At 41.8% G+C, this 21,949-nt stretch overlaps 1 protein-coding gene across 2 annotated transcripts in view; it reads right to left on the reverse strand.

The window, feature by feature from the left end:
* Positions 1-7,360: 7,360 nt before the first annotated feature.
* PXDC1 (PX domain containing 1) overlaps positions 7,361-21,949 on the reverse strand; it is a 129,720-nt gene continuing 115,131 nt past the window's right edge. For both annotated transcript variants that reach the window (XR_003994912.1, XM_030511105.1), the window contains 4 exons: positions 20,690-20,781; positions 20,286-20,403; positions 16,076-16,187; positions 7,361-8,996 (listed from right to left, as the gene is read on the reverse strand). Coding sequence is in view for 1 of the 2 variants with exons in the window: in XM_030511105.1 (XP_030366965.1) it covers positions 8,879-8,996; positions 16,076-16,187; positions 20,286-20,403; positions 20,690-20,781 (440 nt within the window). In the remaining variant the exon portion in view is untranslated. The remainder of the gene's footprint in view (positions 8,997-16,075; positions 16,188-20,285; positions 20,404-20,689; positions 20,782-21,949) is intronic.

The following is a 21,949-nucleotide window of genomic DNA, read 5'->3' on the forward strand; positions in this document are numbered from 1 at the left end:
AAAGAAAGCCTTGTCTTAATGGCACAGGAATACATGGAAAATCAGGACTGGAAGCTGAAACAATATTTGTGGGTTGTTTTCTTTTAAGCCAATAGACACAGCTGGTAAAGTGATTAGCACTTATTTCTAGGAACGTAGTAAAGCTTACGAAGGAAATTTGTACCTAAATTTATTTACATGCTCTCCCCCATTCGTATAATTTTCTCTTAATAAAACCTAAGTCCTACAAATTTTGCCTCTTACAAGAAGTTGGCATACCTACATTCATATCTGTTTATTCTTAGCTCTCAAATCAGATTCCAGTGTTATCTAAGATTAGGTAGCAATGGCAGTAACAGGATAAAATGAAAACAAACATGGTAATTTCCTCACTTCGACATTTAATATTAGTCCTGCATCTGAGTGTCCCAACTTGGCTTCTGAACAGGGAATTATTCCATATAGCATCTACCCTGAGTATAGGAAAGGTAACTGATAATAGTAATTACAATGGATCACAAAACACTCCTCAACTCTGCAGATTAAATGGAACAAGGACTCAGAATCCTATTAAGAAAGGGCTTCATATTTACTACATAAACTTAGATCATAGTCATAGCAAAAGGCTTCAAGGAGTCAGTACTGCTCACTGCATGCCACATCCTTTCTCTCAGGCCCTTGCCATTCAAAAGGCTTAAATTGTGCTAGATCTAAAGTGAGAGATGAACAAGCCCTACCTTAAATCTGCAAGGTGGTGTATGGAAGGCAGTGCATCTACACTGGGTGAGTGAGTAGCATAAGCTGCTACAAGCCTTGTGCTAATTTATAAGTGGCTTATTTAGGAATAAGCTTGGTTATCTAAATACCATGCAGGAGTGTGCAGAGCAGAGATCTCAAGTCCTGATATAAGCAGAAATTCTGTTTCACCACTTTTTGAAGTGTGGTAACAGCCAGGTGGGAAGATGGCTTTTCTCACCTGGGGAAATTATTCTTATGCTCTAGAAAGCCCACTACAGGTTTTAATTGCTCACAGTAACACTTCTTCCAAATGTGTGCCACATACATCTCCTTTAACCAAGAATTTAACATCCATAAATGCTATTGGTGCCTATGTTTCTAAGCTGTAACTGCTGCAGTCCTAAGCAGTAAGCAGCTATTTTTAGCACAGCAGCCTGGAGTCCCATTTGATGTGCATTATGTCGAAGGCTGCTTCACCAACTGGAATAACAGTACTATACACAGGGAGCATATTTTCCCTCTTCAGGCTAATTAAATGTGCCAGGGGAAGTTCCCAAGTGAAAGTGTGTAACTGCATATAAAATACAAAAGATATCAATCTTCCTTCATAGCTATTAATGGATCACCATTTAGATGCCTAATAAACTTGCACATTAAGTTCTAATCACATCCTGCTTCCCTCATTAACCTGGAGCACTCTACTGGTGAAAAATCCTATTCTTCTAGGAGGCTCTACAGTGCCCGATACTCCCCGATCAGGCTAAACTCTGAATCTGGATCTGCAATCTCAGAGCTGCCTAAAGTCATAGTTCTATCTTTTCCATTTATCGTGGCCAAGCAGCTGCTCCGCAACTCTTCTAACTCACTGAGCTATACATTTCTCTGCCTTGTTGCTTGCTTCATAACAATTCTGTCTGGCACTGTAGCTTTATGGAAAATAATGTCCATTTTACATGTAAATGCTTCAGACATTTTAAGCCAAAGTCCAGTAAATTCATTTTACATCTCTATAGTACCTGTTTCTACACCCTTCAACTGGCATTCTTGCTCCTGTTTCCCTAACATCTGCTCATGCCCATTAGCAGCCATGTATTTAATCACCCATCCTCCACAGCTGGCTTGCCTCCTTCATAATTTTTCAGGTTATTAAGCACAAAGGAGACAAATAATGAGTCTTCTTACAGCCTAGAAACTGCAGTTCTGCCATTTCAGTACATATCGGTTAAACATCTCTATTGTCTCCTCAACTCCCAGCCCCCTTAACCTCTTCACAACCAAACCCCAGGGTATTCTGATATTTTCCCATCTGCACTTCAGTAATGATTAAGTGGAAAGAAGATCAAAATTGTTCTTTCTGAAAAGTGTATTGCTTGCACATTCAACATGACCAGCAGCGATAGCACACACTCCATACTGGTGTCCCACTGATCAAAGACCTGGCCTTTATGAACCACCTTCCAGGGTTCACCTCCACCCTTCCTCCTGCAATGATCCTATTTACCACCTGGAGCCACAGCATATATGACCAGTATGGGTTTAAATTTATTATTACTATAATGCCAGCTTGTTTACTGGATTGGACATACACTCACTCTATAGAAAGGGGATGCTAATAAGCCATTCCAAGTGATTTGCCCCTTGATAAAGCTTCTACCAATACAGACTGGAATCAGAAGAGAAACTCAAGCAAAGCTCCCAGTCATCAAGGCCTGTAAACGAATTATTTCTGGAAGTTACATGTGAACAGATTTTTGTAATTTTACTCTTAAACCCAGAAAATCATTAATTCATCATTAATACCAATGTTGCATCAGTGCTTCCATCAAGCATCTACACTCTCCAGAACAAGCTAACTATACTATTAACTCATGTGTTGTACAAACTAATACACTCCCAGGCACAAAGACATTTCTGGGAAGTACTCCCCTATAACATAAAAGTTCATGCTCATATCAGGAAATATTTGTGAAGATGAGGTTTATCACAATAAGTGAACAGGGGAACTCACTGTGAGTGGAGAGGGTGGTAACAGCAACAACTCCCAGCAGTCATCCAGCAAGCATCAGGCAATGCATACATCACATCAGAAGGCAGCCTGGGAAACCTGCACAACAACTCAGGAGCAGGACTACGGGCAGCCACTCTTGTAGCCCGTCTTAGAAAGGATTGAAAGCCCTGGGCTGAGCTGAAGTAGAGCCCCTGGTGAGAGGGTTTGGGTGGGGTCCCAGCTCAGGACAGTCAGGGCAATCAAAACCTCTTAGTGCCCTCATGACCCTTACCTGCAGACAAGTGCATTTTTAGTCCTACAAGTAGGGAAATGAAGCATGCACTGTCAGGTGCATGGGGGACTAATTGAAACAGAAGCTGGATTGCCAAGCCTTTCATGTTAGCTGTGCGGTGCTTTACAAGGGGCAATCACAATAATTTTTTTCTCTGAAAAATGTCTGTTTCCAGTAAGTTCAGCACACTCATTTTATGCAAGGGCTCCTCATCAGACACAGACATCTCCTGCTTTCAACAAAACCAACCAAGGCTTGTACCATTCCTTGCAGGGTAATGGGAGAGGAACAGCGTGATTAAGTGCCCAGACACTGCCAATACAAGTGCACGCAAGCCCACCCTTGCTCTGACAAAGATGTCTTATTGCAGCTTTACAACTGAAACTGTCCCTCAAGATCTCATCTCTCTGCACTATAATCCTTCCCTTATTTCTTCATCACTCTCCTTCCAAGCCATCTCTGAGCCTCCTGCCCCCTCTCTGCATGCACCCACTGCTTGCTTTTCTGTCTGAAGGTCACTTCAAGATAGCTGAATGCAGCAGTGGCAGCACTGCGCTTAACTGCTGAGGCCAGGTCCCAGGAGACAAAAGGGAACTTGGCAAAATTCAGGAAACTGCTGTTTTGAAAAGAGCGTATGTTCATTCAGAAGTCATGGACTCTGTTCAACTTAGTTTTAATAGCTACAAGGGAAAACAATGGACAAGGGTTGTTTTGCTGGTAGTACTGCTGATGGTTTCTTTCTTTTTTTTCATTTTACATAACAAAGTTGGCTTCCGGTACATGTAATTATTTCTATCATCTCCAGCCTACCTGGTACAAGGTGATACAGCTAAACAAGAGGTTGTGATTACTTGTAGATGGTTTCCAAACTGAACTACAATGCTAACTGAAGCTAACTTAGAAATGGAAATAACTACAGCTGCTTGGAGTGCCCTCCAAATGCTGGAGGCACTTCAAGCTCATGACACAAAGAGGACCAGTGCCTCTGAGGGGCTGAGAGCCTCCCATGAGATTCCAGGGGAGCCAAAGGAGGCTCACAGACCTTAGAAACACACACACTGCAACTATGACCAAGTATTGATTTTTCCTAGCTTGTGTCAGAAACTTCTGTACCAGAGGGACATGCAAGGTCTTAAATGGAGCTCCAACAAATACTGTTAAATATTTTAGAGAAGAATCCTCTATTTTTTGAAGTTTACTTGGAAAACACACACAAAGCTGATGTTGGAATGCTTTTAATCAGGACTCAGTGTTACCATTTGGGTTTTCTTCTTGCCAGCACATCAGCTGTCATTTCTATCTAACAGCTTCAGAAAATTGTTTAGCAGAATTTGAGAACTATAAGATGGGTGTTGGAGGCTTCTCTGCAGCCAAGGCAGGAGCAGGGGTCTAATCCAGTCCTCTCTGGCAGTAGCGGGCCCTCTGCAGCTGAGAGCTGATCTGGTACCAGCCAGGTCTTCAGTTCAGCCAGGTAGTAGCCTCACAAGACAAGAGAAAATTAATTTTACTACTATGTAAGGTTTGACACAGCATCTTCAGAGAATAAGGAGCTTTTCTCTAAATCCTTACCTGAGCAGGTTCCCTTTCAAGCGAAGAATGACAACCTAAACTCTGTAGCAACTCCCATCCTACGATGCAAGGCATCTGCCTGCCAGATGTCCTGCTAGGACGAAAACTAAGCACTGCAAAATCCTATCTCGGACACCTCCTGGTGTTCCATATCCCCTTCTGTGATACAAAAGTTTAAGCTGTCCTCTCTCTCACCAGAGCATGGTGGGCTTACATACATGAATTGTAAGAAATGCATGATAACGGGGATTGAGAAACCCCAAGAAAGCCTGAATTCATACAATTCAATTGTAAATGCATCCGGGGAACTTGCTCATCCTCACTGCTTGCTATGGACTTTTAGATGAATGCAAATTCTCCATTTATTAAATCTAGTTGTATTATGTATAATATTACCTTGGTATTTTTCCCTTACCTAAATCCCCCAATGTATGTATGACTAACAATGTTAATTATAATGGGGTTGGTTTTAGAGCAAGAAGAAATTACCTGACAACACTGAAGATGGGAATGCTCTGTGTGCTATAAAACTTGGGAACTGCACTTCGGGGTGTGAATATTTCCATAGGGCAGCAATTACACTGATGAAAGCTGACCAATGTATAAGCCTGAGTAATTTGCGTATGTGTGGGGACGGGAATCCAGAGATAGCTGACTGGAACAGGAATGGACATTATTATAGGAAGCAATTAGGAAACTTTTTTTTTTTTAAGAGTTTGATGCTGAGCTGCAGATTGTTCCTGCTATAAAGAATAGCCTCAGAACTCAAGGCTGAGCTTTTTAAAAAGCATTTGCTATAACAAAAAAACCCCCCAAAAGACGGGTGGACAAGACATAGCATCGTGTGATACCTTTTCTCCTCCCTAACTCTATTAAGATTTGGCAACATTATAATGCCAGCATATTTCATGACTTGGCTTGAATAATAAAAACCAAATGATTTCGTCATCGCTATTCCTGCCAAGAGACGCACACCTCCTGCTCCTTCACTGGATGCCAGCATACTTCAACTCTATTCTGCAGCTAATAGCAAGAACTGGAACATGGGAACATGGGAACTGGGATCACACATGATCCCCATGCCGTGTGCCAAAGGGAGAAGCCAAAGTTGCAGAGAAAATAAAGACCAGCTTCTTAACATGGTTCATGTAGGAAGCAGCTTCGCATTACAGAGAGGGGTTTTGGGATAAAATTCTTGTGTCACTCATTTCTCTTCATAGAATAATTTGGGTTGGAAGAGATCTTCAAAGGTCATCTAGTCCAACCTCCCTGCTATAAGCAGGGACATCTTCAACTAGATCAAGTTGCTATACATCCCTTCCACACCTAAGTGTTCAGAATTACTATATTAACCCATGTGCTGTTGTAAGTGATGCTCTCTTTATAACTTTGCCATGACATGCTACCAAACAGAATAGAAACTGAAGCACAGTTGGAAAAGTTAAGCACTCTGCTATATCAAAAGTCAAAATCTGATGGAATAATACTTGGACAATGAGTTTAGACTGTTTTCTTGCAGGATGTTACTAGTCTATAATTAGAGGTAGTTGAAAAGAAAAAGAAAGAAAAAAAGTCTGTGTGCCTTTTCCATCACGTGTTCAAACTTAACTTTTTTTTTGATCAACAGTCAGGTATCTGTACATATGAATCAACCATATGCATAATTCATACTCTGAACCTCTCCTGGTTGTAGAGGCCTGATCCATATGAGAAAGTTGCAGCGATTTAACCAAAGAAGAGTTTTTTAATTGACTCCAGGGACAAAGTAATACACACGGCCATTTGCATTCCTTTGATTTATCAAATAAACATATTGCAGCTAAGAGAAATAAATCACATGACAATCTCTGGAAAATACTTGATCAAAATGGCTTTTGAAAAATCCAAGTGAAATGGGTGCAGCTTCGGTTTGCAAATTAGTTCTTTTGCATTAGACTCCGCCTTCCTTGGAGACTTTAGTGTACGTGCACCTTAGCTGGCTTTCATATGAGGAAAGTGGTTGTACATTTTTAAAATTGTCAATACTTCTCTATTTATTTTTTAATCCAGGTATTTTAAAGTGCTTTGAAAAAGATTAGTTATCATGTGGTTAAAAATCCATAAGAAAATTCAAATTAATCAGGAGACAATATTGCATCCAAAGCCAATGACACTCAGTGCTTTTCAAAATATTATTCAAGGGAAACTCAGGGATAGGAAAATGAAGTAGAATTACCTAAAGCAACATGGTAGGCTGACAGCAGGTCCAGGAACTGAAATCAAATAATCCAGTTCCCAGCCCAATGCACATGTTTACTAGATGCTATTTCTACCCCATCATGCATAACTAAAAGCACTGAAAGAAGAGTTAAAAACTAATGAAAGTAAACAAATAAACAGACAGGAAACCTTCCCATTCTAATTCAGGAGGCTACTCAGAAAGCCTTTGCATGAGTGAGAACATATCCCTTTCTATTCCAGAAATTTATCATAAAAGAATCTGCTTTATCTTCAGAAAGAATAACTGCCAGATTCAATTTCACTTACTGTCTTGAAAATGCAGAATTCCTCCACCAAATTTAGCAGCATTAAACCATATACATCTAGACACAAGATCAGCAGTTAGACGGAGAGGTTTGACAGGGGAATACACCATATCTACAGTAAGGGCAACTCATGGAGCACAGAAAGAATTTCCCAAACTCAGCATGTTCCAAAACTGCTAGAAAAAGAAAGCGGATTTGGCATGGCTGGGAAAGCAACTTCAAACAAAAAAAAAAAAGAGGAAGCCACTGGTTTAAGCTGCAGACATGTACTGAAGGTGAGTTATATTTTATTTCATTAAAATATATTTTTAAAACATACTGTGTAAAAGAATTAGGATTCTCAATAATTTATTATTTACATTAGCAAATTCTGTTTGACTGTTATTCTATAGATAGAAATGGAAAGTCTGCAGAAGGGAGATGTATGAACTTCTTCAGGACCAAGCAAGCCCCTTTACCAAGAAACAAGTCCAAAATGCATTCCTTCCCATTTTGATCCCTTCTAATTCATGTTTGCAAACAGATCGCAAAAAACTCAATGAAAGGTCACGTTTATGTTGAGCACTCACAGTGAGAGCTGGGATTTCAGAGTGCTCCACAAGAGAGACACCCTGAGGAGATTTCAACATTGCAACTACTCAGTAGTCAAGAGGCTGCAGGGTCCAATCCCGCTCTTGCTCCCGCTGTCCTGCCTCCACTAAAATCCATGGCATTACATGACAATGAAGGCTGCTCCCGGCCCCACAGGCAGATGTTGAAAAGCTAGACAGTCTCCTTAAGCCAGGCTGGCAGTGGAGAGAATGTTTTTCCTACCACTGTAGAAACACTGTAGCTTATCGCTCTTTCTCAGTCCAAACACAACATAAATCTCATTGCCTTCCTTCCCATCCTCTGGGAAGAAATATGCATAGGGAATTGTCTCTCTGATGTAAACAACTGTAAGCACCATTCACATTTGCTGGTCCACATGAAAAAAAATCATATCCAAGAGCCTGCCATAGCCTTGACCCTTTTTAGCAGGGCAGCTCAGCTTTCCCATCAGCTTTCCAGATCTCTGAAATCACATAGGTACCCCAAAATCATGCACAGTCCATTGCAATGCCAGCTGCTGTCTGCTTTACTATTCCAGGAAAGAGTAGTTGCTTCTTCAGTAATTATATAAAACCCCATGATTAAAAGAAGTAAAGCAGTCAGCTCATGTGTTCTGTTTCCTGTAGGCACTCGATGGTATTTCTGACATCTCGTGTAAGGCACCAGTCATCCCGTAGCTGAGCAAAAAGTGACCCACAAGACCTCCATTAAGCAACCGCAGAGGGAACTGACAAAATTCAGCTGGTTTGCTTGCCTTCTTGCTTACATAGCATAAAAAGCGTGGTCACGCCATCTGGGGAAGTTTCCCGTGGTATCCTAAAAGAGGAAGCCTCAACTTGCTCTGCAACTCAAGGAGCGTGGGTGACAGACTACAGCACAAGTTTCCAATAGCTGTGTCAGAGCGGCATTCCCACAGACACAGCAGAGATTTCCTTGAGCTCCAAGAGGCCTCTGCTGTCTTGCTTTCACAGAAAATGAGTTCGTTAACAGCAAAGCAGTTACCTCCTTACAAGATGTCACTGTAACACACAGCAGAGTGCTCGACTACAAAACCAGCTTTGTGGTGCACTTGCTGCAACTTCCCTGCTGTTGGTCTTGCCTGCACAGCCTTATTCACAGAGATGCAACGCCGGAGATAGCAGAGCCTATGGACAAAGAGGTCGGCTGGATGCTGGCTGACTGCATCACTGAGCAGCCTCAGTCCAGAATATCAGTCTCGAATGGGACCAAGTGGTAGTATGTCAAATTGGTGACATAAGCTGTTGGATCATCGCTGTCTTCTAGCTCTGAGGTAAAGTCACTAACACTTTCGAACCTAAGGAGAAATAAATAAATAAAAACCATAAACACTGAAAGGCATTAAGTCATTAATGTTCATTTAAAAAATCAAAGTCAAAGGAGTTGGAAGAAGGGTACTGAGGGAGAGGGAGAAGTCTAGGTTATCTGAAGACTGACCCCTGGAAATTTTGAGAAAAGACATTTGTGAGGGGGCTACTTGGAAAAAGGGTTGCAGGCAAGAATGCTTCTGCTGGTACTACACGTTCAAATTCTGAGTAAATGTAATATGTGGACTTGCTTCACACCAGAGCAGTGTTGCAGTAGAAATGCTTCTAATGCTGGTTTGCAGCTTCAGCTTTGTGAAGCTTAGTTTGCGAGATGAAGTTCTAGAGTTCCAATTCTTTTTCCAAAGCTAAAGTATCTCACTCCATCTCTTGGCAGCCTGACACTCAAATTCATAGTAGAAGTTGTCAATTAAGATGCATGCAGATCAACTGTGAATCATGAAACTACAGTTTCTCTGACATCAGCCCACATATCATTAAGGTAGGCCACACCTGCAATGGCATCTACTGTCACTTTCATAAATCAAGACTCAACTTTTCTAGATAGAGTTGAGAAGTAAATGGAAACCACTGCTTCCATGTCCTTAAATAAACAGAAAGCCTGCTTCTTTATAACCTATGGAAAGGAATGAGCTGAAGTATTTGCTTTCAGTAAAACAGGATCGCTATTCCCATTTAAAACTGTGCTGAAACACAGCTGCACAGCATACTAGGAGAGCAAGTTTTCTTTTCTTTGGATAGCAGTCTTTAGTAAAAGGGACTTTTATGACTCCTTTCTAGTATTACACTGACTCTTCACAGCACTTGTCATTATAATACCTGAACTTTGTATCTCACTGTTTACCACTGCATTTAAGATGAGCCATATCAAAAACATTATTAATTCGTTTTCAGGCCCGAGGGCTCCCTTCCTACTAACAAATGAATCATTTCCTGGGACAGCCTTTCTTGTCAGGCAATCCTGGATACCTCTACAATGAGATTTTCATGAGTCCATAATAGTTTTCTCTGTGGAATGGGAAAATCTTCACAGAAAGTACTCAGAGCTGATCCCATCTGCACCTCCTCCTCCCCCCACCCATGTGTATATAAATAAGCCACAGGCCAATGAGAACCATGACGCATACAAGCAAATAATCTTGTTACCCCTGACTTTCAAAGCTACTAGTGAGGAAGGAAAGAAGCAGCAAGGGAGCCCTGGAAGACTGAATCATGCAGCTGAGGTACACATCCTTCCATTTTGTTCTCACAGCATGTAGCAACACCACAAAATGCCTCAGTTCCCACACAAAAGTGGAAAGGAAACTGCCTTTGTTTCCAGTCTGAACTTGGACTCTCACCCTTTCACTTCACAGGTAGTGAAGTGTCTTCTCTGGGTTTGGCTTTTGTATGAGGTCAAATGTCTAACACAAATAGGAAACAATGACTACAGTTCTCTTCTTCCAGAACCTCGCTGCCCTCCCCATGGCACAAGATTTAGGTTTTGACAAGCAGAGAATATTCAAATATAGAGAGATTCACACATTTAGTTCACTTGCTTTGGTATTTTCCTTCCCACTTACTAACTCCTCTGTTAAAACCTGAACTTTTGCAAGGATTACCCACTGTCTCATGCCTGTTCTCAACCCAAAAATATCAACTTTTAAACCTACACCTTCCTCACACACATTCCTGTTCCAAGGAGGCTTAAATTTTTGGAGTAAGAAGACATTTTACAACTTCCCAGATAGCCTAGCAGTTAAAGGCAGCCACTGCGGGCCAAGGATTAAATCTCATCTCAGTTCAAGCAAAGGACTTGAAGAACTGTCAAATTTCTTTTTTTCACACTCTCTTTTTGCATTCATTCTGTTAGAGTAAGAAAAACAAATGAAATAGAAACTGAAAAAATGCACAAGATGGAAAAAGAAATCCTGCAATGTATGGCCATATGTCTGTCTTTTTCCACATTCCTACCTGGTCCTCCTCCCCTCTTTTTTAACTATGAGGGTCACAACATTTTTGAGCAGAAACACATTGATTTTCTCCTGCAGTGCTGTTGCTATGCTCTTTACTTACAATGAAACAGAAATGAGACTGAACTTTGAATGTTTATTACCCTCCTTCCTCTACACCCTCCAGGCTGTTTGCCTGCCCGCGTGTGTGGGAACACGTGCAGAAGGGAGTTGACTTGGTATCTTGCAAACACTTCACAGGTCACGTTGTGCTGTCTTACGGACTGCTAGTGATCCAGAAACAACAGATTATGCATATCAGTGCGGCAGACAGAAAGAAGAAAGCAGAAGAGGAGTCAAGAAGGTTATTCAGATTCTGCTCTCCTTCTCTTGTCAATTGTATAAAACTAGATTATTACAACAGGAAGGGCCCACAGATTCTGTGGTTCTTCAGCCTCACTGATAGGGTACTACAAGTGCCACGTGAGGTACAAAGCAGCTGCATTCACATGCTGTGGTTACCCAGAAAGCCTTCCTTGCCACCAAAAAGGAAGCATGGGCACAGAGCCTGCAAAGCACTGCTCTAGATTGCTCGTATGAAACCAAACCAAACAAACCAGGACTGTCTACTACAGCTAGCAGCTGTAGAGGACACCCAACAGTCAAAATGCTTGTGTGCTGTTCCCAACAGGTCTTTTTCCCAAAATAAACTTTGCAAAGTAGTACGGACATTCAGACTCCTAAATGCTCAAACTGCTGCCCTTGCTATTTTTTCCCCAAAGTACCCTGACAGACATTTCTTGTGCTGTAAGATAACCTTCCTTACTCTTTTAACCTCTGCTAATGCACTGGAGTTGCTGCTTGCATTCGCCAGGAAGAAGAGCAAAGCAAGGTACACAGAAGCTAACGGCTTGGACAGGTGTACTCTTTGCCAGGTAAAAAACTATCTTGATGGTTGGGCCCAAAGAGCTGTGATGAATGGAGTTAAATCCAGTTGGCAGCTGGTCACAAGTGGTGCTCCCCACGGCTCAGTACTGGGGCCAGTTCTGTTTAATTCCTCTATCAATGATCTGGACAAGGGGGTCGAGTGCTCCCTTAGTAAGTTTGCAGACACTACCAATTTGGGCAGGAGTGTTCATCTGCTTGGCAGTAGGAAAGTTCTATGGAGGGATCTGGACAGGCTGGACCGGTGGCACAACTTAAGGCCGTTTCCTTTCATCTTATCACTTGTTACTTGGGAGACGAGACAAGCACCCACCTCACTACAACCTTCTTTCAGGTAGTTGTAGAGAGTGATAAGGTCCTCCCTGAGTCTTCTCTTCTCCAGACTGAAAACCCCAGTTCCCTCAGCTGTTCCTCATAAGACTTGTGCTTCAGACCCTTCACCAGATTCACTGGTGGAACCCGCTTCTCTGGACCTGGTTCAGCACCTCAATGTCTCTCTCGTAGTGAGGGGCCCAGAACTGAACACAGGATTTGAGGTGCGGCCTCACCAGTGCTGAGTACAGGGGATGATCACTGCCCTGCCTCTGCTGGCCACACTATTTCTGACACAGGCTAGGATGCTGTTGGCCTTCTTGGCTGCCTGGGCACAAGCTGGCTCATGTTCAGCTGTCAATCAGCACCCCGAGGTCCTTTTCCACTGAGCAGCTTTCCAGCCCCTCTTCCCCAAACCTGTAGCATTGCATGGGGTTGTTGTGGCCCAAGTGCAGGACCTGGCACTTTTCCTTGAACTTCATACCACTGGCCACAGCCCATTGATCCAGCCTGTCCTGATCCCTCTGCAGAGCCTTCCTATCCTTCAGCAGATCAGTGCTCCCAGTCAAGTTGGTGTTGCCTGTGAATTTACTGAGGGTGCACTCAATCCCCTCATCCAGATCATCAATGAAGATATTAAACACCACCGGCCCTAATACCGAGCCCTGAGGACACCACTAGTGACCAGTCGCCAACTAGATGTGACACCATTTACCAGAACTCTTTGGGCTCTGCCATCCAGCCAGTAATTTACCACCTTTCCTTTCAAAAGGAATACAAAGGACTCCAAGAACCACACATAAAAGGAGTATTTAAGCCACATGGATGCTGAGCACACTGGGTTCAGCACATTTTCCAACAGTACGGTGTACTGCCAACTAAAATTAGAGAGAAAATGAAGGAAGCAGAAAGCAACTACTTCAGAACAAGAGTAAACAACTTCAACTTGCAAAAATGCTATAGTTTCTTTTGCAAGAAGTATGAGACTTTCCAGCTGATGGATCACCAGGTAGGTAGCACTGCAGGCTACAACAGCTCAGCAGTGCTGCAGGAGCTCGGGGAAAGAATGCTACCTGTTGAAGCTCTAAGTGCTTCCCCAAAAAATACAGATCTGCTTTGCAAAATGTCTAATTCAAGTACATCAGCAGCCAAAACCCAGAAGTCACACAGAGTTTGATGTTGCTGAAAGGAAAAAGTTCCCATCTGAGCATATACAAGTCCACAAGGAATTAACTTATTTCAGAATAGAAGACACCAATCCTGTAAATCCAATTTTACGGAGACCAAAAAGGAACTGCATAAGATCTTAAAAGATTTTAAAGCTTCCTTTCTGGTCTACTAACATATGTTGAAAGAAACAGCACAGAAAACTTCTGCTTTTTAAAAAAGTTCAATTTTTACAGAACAGCTGTGCTACACAAATGCTATTATCTCCTAGCTATTACCTCTCAGCAACACAGTACAGCTACAGGATGGGCAAATTTAGGGAACCATGTAAAATAGACATTTAAAATTTATTAACTTCTTGACTCTTGATTTAAGTTCCTTCAGGGAAGACAAAATATAAATGCACAAAGCCAGGCTGTTATCCTAGATTTATTTCTTCCACTGAAGTTTCTGGGAAACCATGCTGACGACACCAAGCTGTGTGGTTCGGTTGATACACTGGAGGGAAGGGATGCCATTCAGAGGGACCTTGACACGCTTGTGAGGTGGGCCAATGCCAACCTCATGAAGTTTAACCAAGCCAAGTGTAAGGTCCTACACCTGGGTCCGGGCAATCCCAGGCACAGCTACAGGTTGGGCGGAGAAGAGGTTCAGAGCAGCCCTGCAGAGAAGGACTTGGGGGTGTTGGTTGATGAGAAGCTTAACAGGAGCCGGCAGTGTGCGCTTGCAGCCCAGAAAGCCAACCGTATCCTGGGCTGCACCAAAAGAAGCGTGACCAGCAGGTCAAAGGAGGTGATCCTGCCCCTCTACTCTGCTGTTGTGAGACCTCACTTGGAGTACTGCGTACAGTTCCGGTGTCCTCAACATAAAAAGGACATGGAGCTGTTGGAGCGAGTCCAGAGGAGGGCCACGAGGATGGTAAGGGGGCTGGAGCACCTCCCATATGAAGACAGGCTGAGAGAGTTGGGGCCGTTCAGCTGGAGAAGAGAAGGCTGCGTGGAGACCTCATAGCAGCCTTCCAGTATCTGAAGAGGGCCTATAAGGATGCTGTAGGGGGACTCTTTATTAGGGACTGTAGTGGTAGGACAAGGGGTAGTGGCTTCAAACTTCAACAGGGGAAGTTTAGATTAGATATAAGGAAGAAGTTCTTTACAGTGAGGGTGGTGAGGCACTGGAATCGGTTGCCCAAGGAAGTTGTGAATGCCCCATCCCTGGCAGTGTTCAAGGCCAGGTTGGACAGAGCCTTGGGCCACACGGTTCAGTGTGAGGTGTCCCTGCCCCTGGCAGGGGGGTTGGAACTAGATGATCTTAAGGTCCTTTCCAACCCTTACTATTCTATGATTCTATGATTCTACACACAGTTTTTATATTAGTATTTTCTGGCCTTAATAGTCTCTGACTTCGAGGGGATGACGATTAGATGATGGCAGTTTCTGGTCCAGACCAGTAAGTTTTGCTTGGGCTGCAGCACGTTTTAAAAATCAAAATCAGATTTTCATTTTTTTCAAAATATATTTTTTAAATAAACAAAATAAGGCAGGAAAAGGCTTTCCTTGGTAATTTGCTCCTATTATTTGTCACTTTTAGTACTAAAAAGTGATCCACTATGAACCACGACAACTTTAATTTCCAGACATTGGCCTTACAGAAGTACCTTCAGTGTGTTGCTTCAGCCTCATTAATACAAGCTTATAATCTTAGATGCTGTTAGCAGGATCAAGGTTCAAAACACTAAGTGATAAATTAATAGAAAGGCTTCAAGAAATTACACTGGAGCCAGAGATATGCTCCCACCTCTGACAAAATCTTGTCAAGCTATAAACCTTTCAACAGACTGGCAATGGCCACATTTCAGTTGTGGCAAGACAAAGCTCTGCATTCAAAGATAAAGCCCCCATAAGGCTTTTAGTATTCTGTTTCCATCATTTTGACTGCTCTAATGAAAAAGTAGGTCAGTGTTCCTCATTAAAAATACTTAAATGCTTCACTACCCGAAGCTTATTGAAATATCAATCACCTGCTATGACAGAAATCTGTAAGAGCAGACTTCCGTCAATACCCACCTGTCAACACAGTCGCTAACTTAAGACCGACACAAAAGCCCTCCTGGTTACAGGTCTCCGACCCCAGAATACCTAGATGCATTAAGGAGGCAGAATTTACAAATAAGACTAGTCTAACTTTCCCCTGCCCTAATGAAATACACATGCTTCACTAAGTCCCTGCATCACAGCACCTGAGCAGCTGCTGAGCTTCCTTTGATTACGTTCAGGGATGTGTGTCCCTCGTGAGGATGGTGTTTTGCTTCCCAAATAAAGAATACTCTTGTCATAGGATATTCCATTTGTAAGGATGTTTGTAAGGAGCTCAAACCAGCACTCATCACAGTCATGAGAGAAAGAAAAAACTCCTCTATTCTCACCTGGCAGGACACCTATGCCAGTCACAGCTTTTTTTCATACACAGAGGACTGATCTCCTTGGTGTCTATCATTCTCACTGACAGCCATTGTATCCATTTTAATAGAAAGAGCTGTGAAGCCTTAGCAATCAGGCCCAGTAGTATTTAACCAGTCAGAATGACAGCTGTACCTGTCTTGCTCCTAGACAGAGGATAACATTTTGGTGGGAGGGGGGGTGGGAAAGGTTCAGTTTATCTGAAGCTGACAGCATTACTGATGCACAAACACCACTTACAAGTGTTCTGCTGAATCTACATCCAGGTGCTTCTCTTTTCCATTGGGTATACTGTGGTCAATGACTATTGTCTCAGTGTTGGCTAAACAAAATCCATTTGATCGCATGATTTCTGTCAGGAGAAGAAAAGAAACAAAATGAGAATAAAAAAAAAAAAGAGCTGGAAAACAACTGCATATCATATGTAATTGATGTGGTTAGGAACTGAGATGTCTGCATGACATTGAAGATCTGCACATGAAAGCAGGAATAAAGAGAGTTGGTTTCACACCTTACATCTGCAAACTGCCAGTGCTTAAGCAATTTTATTCACATAATCAATTCATGACACAGAGAATTTGAAGCAAGGCCTAGTTTCAGCTGCTATTGCCAGTGGCAAAATTCCCATCACCCTTAGCAGAATGGCAGCCCATCCATATCTTGCAACCTACCACTACCAAAACATAACTGTATTTTTGCTAGACAGTCCCAGGCTTAATCCAATTAAGCAAAAATCAAAAAGACGGGAAAAAGGAAATAAAAAGTGATCTTCCAAGTTACTTCAACCACCATCCTTAAGTCATGTAAAGCTATACCATCTTCTATATTGCCTTCAACTCTTCTTATTTGTTTCTCATTGCGTAGGAAGTCTTCAATTAAGAATAGCTAAAACATACACCTAATTCCACTGACTTATTACCATTGGGAGAGTTTATAATTAAAGAATAGTATTTGATGTGAATGAGAAGTTAATCCATGTTTATGCTAGATGGAAAGGCAAACTAGGCAAGCCACAAGGATTTATTTTGGTCACACAATCTCAAATGAAGCTGGGGCCACCACAAAATGAACATACATCTCTACACAAATCAGCACTGACTTAAGTAAATGTCTCAAGGCACTTGAGAACCCTGTTTTACAGCCTTGTGTTATCAGTACAAACAAAAGGAAATTAGTTTGTGGCAAAAAATATGATAGACACAAGGCACACATACAGGGAATCCTCAAACAAACAAATTTCAACTAGAAGTAATGGCTTCAAGTAATGAGCAGGAGACAAGACAGGAAAAAGAAGGGAGGTAATCTTTTCAAATGTACATTTACACGTTCCTACATTAAGGTAAAACAAGAACTCACTTCCATGTTTTTCTTGAGAAAGTGATCTTTGCTGTATTTTACTGCGACTCACTTTAGCAGAGTATGTTTGGGGGTGGTAAGAACACTGAACCCCAGCAGAATCACTCTTCACTCATGACTCGTTTTGAACCAACATTGTACTGCAGAATAAGATTTACACTATCAATTCAAATTCAGTTTTTCACCTAAGAGGAGGGCCCTTTCTTCTCCATTACCTACCACCCAAAGCAGGCCCATGTGCGGGACAGTTTGGGGGGTTTTTTTCAGAAAATACAAAACATTTTTGGCTGCTTTTCTAGGTCTGCAAGCCACGTAGAAAGCTGCGCTATGACTAACGTGAATGCCAGTGTTTCCCTAGTGTCCTTGACACGACCTAAGAGTTACAGCATTTCACTGCTGTGTGAACGGCTTCAGACGCTAGCATCTACCGCCATCTACTGACGACGCTTGCAGACACTGAAACCATTTCCAGTGCGCAACATTCAGACGGGTCAAATACGAATTATCATCAAATTTCTGCCTATGTTCTTAAATTCTTTGCAGCAATAACTTAAATGATAAAACTAATTACCACAAGATGCTTTCGGATAGCTGCATAGGTAGGAAAATCTTCCTCCAATTAATTATGACTCGTCTCTACCAAAACTGATTCAGAATTAAAACAAAACATGTAATTATTCAGTTAACATGGTTTCCACAGCTCCTCTATATACAGGCTCGCAGGAGGGTTCCCTTTGCTGCTAGGTTCTGTCCATCAGCCAGGCACCATCGCTCTGATTTAGATTAGATATTAGGAAAGAATTCCTCACTATGAAGGTGGTGAGGCACTGGCACAGGTTGCCCAGAGAAGCTGTGGCTGCCCCATCCCTGGCAGTGTTCAAGGCCAGGTTGGATGGGGTTTTGAGCAACCTGGTCTAATGGGAGGTGTCCCTGCCCATAGCAGGGGGTTGGAACTAGATGAGCTTTAAGGTCCCTTCCAACCCAAACCATTCTACGAGACTATGATTCACCTTGACCATCTTCTCTCTGTTGTACCCACCATGTGACATACTCAGTCACACAGCCAGAGTACATGTGCCCTAAGGGGTGCATACCCTCCTCAAAATTGTATTAAACCCTTCCAAATGGCAAAAAGCCTGAGCCAGAGCAATGCTGCAATTCCAAATACATTTAATGTATTTTCCAACCAATGCAATTCCAAATATATTTATTCTTGATATTTACCAGTAAGAAAAAAGAAACCAAAACCACAAGGTGTCACTGACAGCAGCCAGCCTTTGAAACATTTTTACAGCATATAATTTGGGAATCTTTCATTTCATTATGGGCAGGCGCCAAGACCCACTTTGCAGCTCCAGTCTCACAGAGTAGCAACCTATTTCAGACAAAACCAGTGAATATGCTCTTCAGGGTCAGAGCTAAGAACACGTCTTGGTGTTCAGGAGCAAAACAAGTAATCACATTCTCCCTTTGGGAGATGACTAATGTCAGGAACATACACATGAGGAATTTTACCTGAGGTTTCCACATCAACTTAAGGCAACATCCAAACCTCCCAAGCCACAGATGAGGCATGAGGGACACATGTTGGCTCCTTTCTCTTGTTCCCGGAAGTCAGGCCTGCATCACCCCACTTTGCAGTATAGCCCTGGGGACTTTTCTTTACAATCCCTGTGCTGCACTGCAGCCTGGGCTCAGGGGGGCCCTACAAGACCACACTTCTCACTGAGGCTCTGTATTATGCGGTACACTTCTAAGGAGTCACTGGTGGGCTCGTAAACCATTTGCCATTTAATTAAAAGAATATTTATTTAACAGAGGACGAGTTCACTCGAACTAGAGCTTGGGGTCAATTACAACATGTCTACCCTATGTGTAAGAGCAATCGTTAATGTTTATATCTTTAGCATGTTGGCACACTGATTGGCCATTACTGATACACTGTTAGTACCTAAGAAAATTGATACTAGTTTTATGCTAAACACTTTATGCACCTTAGAGGACAATATAGCATTTCACTTTATTTCACTCTCTGAAATAAACTCTTTTGATGACACAAAACCAGGAGTTGCCATTAGGCTCAAACAAAATGTTTCAGCATAGAAATACAACACCAGGCACACCTAAAGCTCACAAACTTTTTAACTCCAGTCAGTAGCAGATGAAGAGGGAAAAGGATGAAAGAATAGGTAAGGCTAGAGTAATACTGCTCTCCATTTCACCTACTAGCAGCTTGTGGTTTAGAAACTTCTTATGTCTCCACATGTGACAAGTCTCAATGTACTTTCCCTCTACTTGCTTAATTCTTCTGCAGTCATTTATGCTTTCAGTTCCACCATGTGCTATGACAATGAGTTCCACTCCTTAACTGTGCTCCATATGGAAACAAAACCACATTATAACCTTTCTTTCAACTGTTTAAAGCCTGTTGTCTGTTAATATTATTGGATGACCTACAGCTGTTTTTTCATAAGAAGTACAGGGTAATTGACCTCCTTCTATTCACAGCTGTGTAGACTTCCATCAAATCCCCACTCTGTCATCTCTTCTCAAAGATGAAGTGTCCTTCTTTGTTTAACCTTTTTCTTAGAGAAGCTGTTAAACGATTTGAATCCTTGTCCTTTATTTGCATGCTTTTAAATTCAATTATATCCTTTCTGAGACGGAGAAAAGAGAATTGCGCAGGTTGCATTCAAGATGGGGTTGTGCTCCTTTCCTAATAATACCAAGTATTCTCACTACTGGTTTTGCTCATAACTTGGCACTGAACTTCCATTTTCACTGAACTGTACCAATAGCCTCAAAATTTCCTTCCTAGGTGGTAATAGCACTATCATATGTGATGATACTGAGGATTGCATTTTCCTCATATCCACTTCTTTGCCTTAATCAGCCTCCAATTTCACCTGCCATTTTATTGCCTGAATGCATATTGCATAGTATGTCATGTCTAATTTTATGTCCTATATCATAAAGCAAACTATTGAGAAGTATCTTTGGAATTGCTGATGGACAAAGAATAAGGGGAACAGAAAATAAAGTAATTTTCATTCTGTAATTCTTGTGTAGACTGTAGGAAGCTAAGAACTCTTACCTGATATTTTAACTGGACTTTGAAAGCTTGGCTGAATTTTATGGACATTGTCATTTTTTAGAACTTGGTCCAAAGGAGATCTCTCAAAGAATGTGAGGACAACTTCAGATCTTGAATACTTAAAAAGAGAAAAAGAAACAGACATCCATTTTTTGCCAGTAGTTTGTTTTGTCCCTCTTCTCCTTTTCCACCCTTTCTCAGTACAACAGGAAGACTTACTACAAGCAACAGCTTGGAGACATCATCACACAGTTCTGGCACTCACCACTTCTCCAAGATACTCAATAACCTGCTGCTTTTTTCCAGAGTTTGGCAAAGCCCATCACTTTCTAATCTGCATGAGTGTGCATGTCACCATGAAGGAGGAGTCAAACTGGGCTAAATCTGGAACTTGGCTTACTCACCTTCCATGGCATGTTTATAATAGTCTTCAGAAGCTTTTCCACCTCATTAAGTCTGGCTTCTATATCATGGGCTTCTTTTATTGTGATGAGCCCTAGAAACAAAGTAGACAGATCATGAGCGCAGACAAAAGCACACTTCCATGTGTACACACGCTTCAGCAGCCAGAAGCAGCCACTCAAGGAGGCGTGGAACAACCTCAAATACCATGCCTCCCAGAAATGTATTTTAACCCACACTGATGGTAAAGCATATACCCCAAACAGAAGTGGGTGTAGTTACAAGCAGAGTTGCAAGCCTGAAAACAGATTCAGCTGTTTATGATCATATTTAAGAGTTGCAAGACGAGCAGAAGTAGAACCACCTACGCCCTCACCCACAGTTTCACTACACAGCATTCCCAGCAGTGATTATCAAACAGCCTGTTTTCTGCTTCCAAATACCATGATTCATCCTTTTTCCTGTCAATACAAAGCAAAAGAACCCAAGAAAACCAAACCCCACAATCCACAGATAAGAGGACAAAACTAAACACAAGCTAAACAAAAGGCTTTGAGGGCAGTCTTGTATTTCTCCGCATGTAAGCTGCAGTGAGTGGCCCAAAGAAGATTTCTCGGTATGATGTTCTTCAAGCGCAAAACAACTTTTTGTGTATATATATACACATATACTAATCACTGAATTATCACAGTGCTGCAGAAGGGATTAAAGTGGAAATGTGCTGTCCAGTGTCCAGAATGATGCATAACAATGTTTCTAATTTTGACTTGCTCAATGTGAGATCTTCAATTGTAATACCACATTTCGTATGTATGACGTGCAGGGCACCTGTAACTTCCCCCTCCTCTAGCAGACTCAGGGAAATACAGCACAGGTTATATAAAGGTACAGGGAATAGGAGAAGAAGTAAACCCCAGAATTTCCCATTCCTCTAGCAGCTCTTTTATTTCTGATCTCTGTAACGTCCATTTTCAATCATCATTTCACCTCCGCATTTGTGCATCTTTTCCAATGAGCAGGATACACACATGAAAATGAAATACCTAAGAGATTATTAAACTTAACAAGCTCCACTGGTAAACTAAACCAAAACAAAACTAAATCAAAACCAATAAACCACAAAAAACCTAAAACAAAACAAAAAGCAAAAAGCTGGACCAGAAAAAGATCCAATAAATCAAAACCATCAAAACTAAAAATCTGCAAAACAGCCTGTGAGAAACCACTTCAAAATACTAAAATTGTGTTAAACTAAGTGCATC

The sequence above is a fragment of the Strigops habroptila genome, chromosome 1 (genome assembly GCF_004027225.2).
Source record: "Strigops habroptila isolate Jane chromosome 1, bStrHab1.2.pri, whole genome shotgun sequence".
NCBI classification, from domain to species: Eukaryota; Metazoa; Chordata; class Aves; order Psittaciformes; family Psittacidae; genus Strigops; species Strigops habroptila.